General features: G+C 36.9%; 1 protein-coding gene across 5 annotated transcripts in view; it reads right to left on the bottom strand.

Annotated features, from left to right (window-relative positions):
- Positions 1-228: 228 nt before the first annotated feature.
- The window catches only part of tcf3b (transcription factor 3b), a 40,370-nt gene continuing 34,598 nt past the window's right edge, over positions 229-6,000 (bottom strand). For all 5 annotated transcript variants that reach the window (XM_047374584.1, XM_047374582.1, XM_047374583.1 and 2 more), the window contains 3 exons: positions 4,967-5,202; positions 4,725-4,876; positions 229-3,458 (listed from right to left, as the gene is read on the bottom strand). In XM_047374584.1, coding sequence (XP_047230540.1) covers positions 4,731-4,876; positions 4,967-5,202 — 382 coding nt within the window. In that variant the 3' untranslated portion in view covers positions 229-3,458; positions 4,725-4,730. The remainder of the gene's footprint in view (positions 3,459-4,724; positions 4,877-4,966; positions 5,203-6,000) is intronic.

Raw genomic sequence — 6,000 nt, 5'->3', positions numbered from 1 at the left:
GATTTTCATTAGTTATAAGCTGTAACTATCAAAATTAAGAGAATTAAATGCTTCAAATATTGCTATGCAATGAATATATATATATATATATAGATAGATACATGCAGATAAGTTTCAATCTATTCAATTAACTTTGATATTCTAGATATACCTGTACTTGTATTCAGAGTTCTCCCGAATGCATTTAATTGGCAATTAAACAAATTCAATTTCCAAACTACAATAAACTCTTATTAAAAAGACTTCTTTTATTTTTTTTTATGTATACAATATTCAAAAGCCAGACATTGTAAAAGGTATAATCTGTTGTTAAAAATGGCACATTTATTGCTACATTAATGTTATATACAGGACAAATCTCATCTGTATGTAAACAGAAGAGAGACCGAGTCAGAAAGAAGTCAAAACTGTCCTCAACCCAAAATTACAAACTCTGTAAATGTATTTAACACTCATTGGTCGCATCCCTTTTTAGTTCCGCTATGTCATTAAAAACCTGAAAACTTTTTTGTTTTATATAAAATCAGTGATCGCAATTATTAGGAAAAGTCAAAACTTCACAAGCTTTTGAAGAAATGAGTGAAATTTGTAGGACTACACAATTTAGGCATGTCATTTGGAGACAAATACAAATCACATTTAGACATTTTTCTTTGAACAAATTTATCCAGTACACCTACTGATATTGGAAAAATGAATCCGATATAAATCTCAATGTCAAAGCTACGAAAAAACTGAAAATAAGGTTCAGGTCTGATGATAATAACTACTGATTACACATACTGAAAGCCACTGCAAAACAGGTAAAAAAAAACAAAACAAAAAAAAAAAAAAAAAACGCTCCTATTCTGATGATTCAGCTAACATAGGAACAAAAATTAGAAAAAAACAAATCACTCCCTACATCGTTATTGAAGGAACACACCCAAAACATGTCTATGTAGATAATCAACCAGAGGAAAATGTTTTTTTGTTTTTTTTACCTTGTCATGTGAATTTCGTAATTACAGGGCACTGATAACCTGGACTAACGGCCCCGATAAAACCAGCATGTTGGACAATGTAATCCAGCTGAACAGACAGCAGAGAAAAAGAAATAAACTTAACAAGGTCTGCTTAACATTTATTTATTTAACTAGGTACACTGAAAGAAAAAATCTCATTATACCATTTAAACTTCTTCCTCAAAAATTGAAAAAAAGCATTTGGAGAAAAGGGAGGATGGGGGGTGGGGGTGGGAATGAACAAGTACCTCTTTAATCTCCAAGATAAATGAAATGATATGGTACACAACATAAAACGGTCTTAAATGAAACAAAAAATACAAGTTCAGGCACTGATAAGGCATCACTCTCCCATCGTGACATCTTAAGTCTTGAGAATGAAAAAGGCCACACTATTGATTTGTATATGTCTTTTTCGTTTTTTTTTTTTCTTCTTTTTTGTAGAAATGAAACACACAAAATGTTCAACCTCCCACTTGTGATTACATATTGGTAAAAAAAAAAGAAAGAAATAATTAACATGACATGGGAATAACATCACAATAACACTGTTTTGTTCTCAATAATATCCATTACCTTACACCCAAATCCAGACATCTGCCTTTAGACACTGAGACTTACCTGGTTTAAGGGCAGACATTTCAAAAAAAAAAAAAAAAAAGTGAAAAGAAATTTATTACAATGTGCTAACAAAAACCCAGAAACAATTTGAAAATGAAGGCAAATCCACATTTAGTATGGTAGCTACATTCAAAACCCAGTTGCATAATTACTGTTGGAGACAAGAAAAAAAGAAAAGAGTTCCCTTCTGATGTTTCGTCACATAGCTGTGGCACAAACACTGTCCAGATATGCCCAAAATGGAAAAGAAGGCATTCAACTTAGTAGTTACTGATGTGCCTTTGAACTAAAACTGGAATAATAAAAGGATTTACAAACATTTATCATCTGTCGATCCTTTTCCTGGCATCCCAGTTTGATTTCAAATAAAAATTTGAACATCATTTAAATGTTAAATATCCCCTTATACAGCTCATCTACAATACACTCTAAACTTCAAACTAATATTGCCATTTATGTAAAAAATCTACAATGTATAGACTAACAAAAAATATATATTTTTATATATATTTACTTTTGAAAAATGAAACAGAATAATGTATGAAGTGAATTTACAGGTCGCACTTCTCTCAGTAAGAAAAGGGGAGAACACGCTGGAGGGAGGGAGGTGAAGGGTTCGTAATTCAGCGGGAATGCTCGTTTAGGAATTAAACAAAAGGCTCGTCTCCTTCGACTGAAAAAAAAAAGAATCCCTCCTGGATTTGCTTGCCTTTAAAGTACATGAATAAAAAGGGGGAAAAGACTCGAGTCCGGTGGCACCGTCAGTAAACCATGTCGAGGAAGGAGCAGCACAAAAAGTGGTGCTGGTCGCTCACAGGTGATTTTCATGGCTTTAACACAAGACTTTCAGGGACTGAAACACGAAGCAGGTCAAGTCTAGATCTGTACAACTGTGCTTCGTCTCGTCCGTGTATGCTTTACAACACAAAGCAGGACAAAAACCTGAATGCGTGACGGAGGGCTTGCTGGAGAGACGTGAGAACGCCTGGTCAACAAAGCGGAAGAACAGTTTTTTTTTTTGTTTTGTTGACCGATTCTTTCACTTGGATAATTCGTAACTTTCAAGGAAGAAGTCTTTGATTCCAAGCCTCCAGATGCCTCAAGGGGTTGAGACCAGGTCTGGTCCGAGTTCCCGTCTTCCAGGTAAGCTGCACTTGAAATGTCAAAGCATCGGGCCGACTCTCCGCCGCTCTGCACACACTCGAGGAAAAGTCACTGATTTTGACAGTTCAACTCCAGCTGTGAGTTACATAACATATGTAAGACTGTACCATCACGCTGGGAATGACATACATTAAAAAAATAACTGCTCATACACATAAGCAATCCCTCACAAATGTTCCTCACATGTAAAGCAATTTGCCTTAATGTCAAATAGAAAACATGTAACAATTAGGCACAAATCCTTGATTTAATTTGTGTTTGTATAGGTCTCCTTTTTATTTCTGCACCAGAGCACCTCTTGGCAGTGTGTGTAGTCCCAAAGTGTTGAAAGGACAAAAAGTACTCTGGTGTACAATTATCATGTTGGAAACCAAGAAAGAAAACAAAAATATTACATGTATAAAACAAACCAAAACATAAAAAAAAAAAAAAAAAAAGTTCTTCACATTTGAGCTTGTAGTCATGGCTGGGAGTGCGAAAAACAGATTGTGTCAGTTTTGGCAGTATGCATGTGAGTGTGTGAATGTGCATCTTGAAACTTGAACGGACAATACACAGACATGTCCACATATATACACGCGCCCACGCACACACACACCCACACAGAGAATAATGGGTGGAAGAAATCTGTTAAGGCCACATCCTCTTACAGCCAGGAAAACACCAGATCTGTAAAGCAACAAAAATTAAAAACATTAAAAAGCTGCGTTTTACATGAAAAACAATGAACATTTACTTTAGAACAACTTGTAGCAGCATTTCGGATGAGCTGCTGCTGCCTGGTTTTTACAGAGACCCATTTATACTCCATTACAATATTTAAACTATGGAAAATATATTTTATCATTTATATCAGTAGTAGAAGCAACACTGTGTTAAAGAGCAGTCACTGTAAAACTCATTTAAAACAACAATAATCTGAAGGGTAACATTTAAAATAGCATTTCATTTGAATGATTAGAACAACTAGCCCAGTTAGCAATATTCACGGTAAATATCAATCTTTATGTGTGTTCCCTAAAGGAGCCACACCCTTAACTTCTCAGGGAGATTTCCAGAAGATCGCTAACATTCCCAAATCCAGTCGGTTCCACCACAGACAGAGGTTAAAGGTTTCTTACAACAGAATAGAGCAGCTCTGTAGTACATTCATTTCTCCTGTGATCTTCTGCAGGCTGCTTCAGGTAAATTACCTCCTTCACTATTTTAATAAAACACTCCCAACACAGGTACAGACTGAAGTCCAGTGGAAGACAAATCCTTTCTGTACAAAATGTACAGAAAGGACAGAAATGACAAAGTCAGGAACAAAATGTCCAAAACTACATTTTATGAATTGCTGAAGGAGTAAAATGACCAGCAGCAGCCAGAGTGTAGCTCTCGGTTGTAACAGCCTGAATGCAAAGTTTCCGCTGAAGATGTTACTTTTTGGAAAGCATTTTACACCTTTTCTGCTTCCTCTCATTTAACATTTTTAAACTTCCTTTATGTCTTCTTCCAGTAGTAACAACTTCCACACTAAGGAGTGTTGTGGTTGGGTATGTTGCATTTACTGATCAGAATAAACGTATTTTGGGGTCAAGCAGAAAAGGGTCAACTCCAGTCACCAGCCAAAGTCGCTGTGTATCTCTACCATCTGGTGCTTGAAATTCCTGCTTGACACAGTAATTGCGACTTGCAGCTCTGTTTAAAAATAGTGGTGGTAAGGATGAACAAAGACAGTTCTTTAAAACAGTATTTATACAGTAAAGTGGTAATATTAAAATATCTGTTAGCAGGAATAATGGGATAATTTCAGGGATTTCTGTAGAAAAACAGCCTTCCTGTACTGTGATCCTTTATGAAAATTCAAAGAGAACACAACAGAGGATCAAATATTTATGATAACCAGTTTTTCTGCAGTGTGGAAATCACCTTAATAAAAAAAAAACCCACCTGGAGTTACATGTGGCCAACTGGATTGTGTCCATCTCCTCCCATGCTTGGGTGGCCTCCTGGGAGCTGCATGGGGGCCTCTCCCACCACCCCAGAAACCTTTTCTTCCTCACGCCTTTTTAAACATGCTGCCTTAGGATTAAGGTTGCGCTCTGACAAAGAGTAATCAGAGACATGCCTCACGATGAAGAATAAAACTGATCGTCGGCGACTAATAAAGGCTTGTATTTCTACGGACTCACCTCTGACTTGTTGTTCTAAATTGAGAATGACATTGACCGCTTGATGAAGAATGAGGAGTTTGGTCTGAGGTTTGTCGTGGCTGAGGTGCAGCTGGCACATCCTCCCGAGCTCCTTAAAAGCCTCGTTGATGTCCCGCACTCTGAGACGCTCCCGGGCGTTGTTAGCCACTCGTCGTTCCCTCTCCCGCTCCATCTTCACCTCAGGGGGAAGGTCCTCGTCATCTTCATTGTCCTGACTGGTTACAAACAGAAATCGAGTGGCATCGCTCGTCGATGAGAATGAACCTTTTCATACCAAACTAACATTATTTTAACTGTAACTGGTAAGAAGTTAACAGTGTTTAGCCAGCTAAAGACATGACTTGCAGCATCAATAGCTTTGTTAAACTGTAAGAGAACATTTGGCCATTTGATCACCTCTAAGAAATGTTTCCTATATTGCACTCAGGAATGCCTATGAAATAAATAATGCATACTCTTTGTTCTAAGATAGTAAACAGACTATCAACTTGAAATGACATGAAGACATTTATTTAAGCCCTATTAGAGCAGGACTTGCCAATTCTGGTTCTTTTCCTGCTTGAACACACCTGAAACAAATAAATAGCTTATTAGCCACCTACTGCAGAACTCGGGCCTTCTCTCAATATGCCTTCTGATGAACCGTCATTGGCAGCCCGAGTTAAGACCTTATCATTCACTGTTCAAGTTCTATTAATAATTTTAGCTCATGTTGAAAATTTTATTTTGTACAGGTTCATCTTCCAGTGTGAATGTGTGTATTTTGTTATATCTACTTTAAAAGCGGAAAAGTATTCATCCCCGTGGAGGTTCAGATAATCTTTTAATATCTTAACATTTTTCTTCTGACTAGAAGTACTATTAATGTTCTAGAGTTGCACAGTCAGAGTCCGGAGCGAATGATGACAGTGGTGGCAAAGAGGCCATCTAACCTCAGACTTAAAAATACCAGTGGAAACACACAATGATGGTTAAAAAGTCCATAAAAAATGTCCGATCAGACACAAACCTCC

Source organism: Girardinichthys multiradiatus, chromosome 9, assembly GCF_021462225.1.
Source record: "Girardinichthys multiradiatus isolate DD_20200921_A chromosome 9, DD_fGirMul_XY1, whole genome shotgun sequence".
In the NCBI taxonomy this organism is placed as follows: domain Eukaryota; kingdom Metazoa; phylum Chordata; class Actinopteri; order Cyprinodontiformes; family Goodeidae; genus Girardinichthys; species Girardinichthys multiradiatus.
The sequence above is the reverse complement of the archived record's forward strand: the minus strand, read 5'-3'. Positions and strand labels throughout refer to the sequence as shown.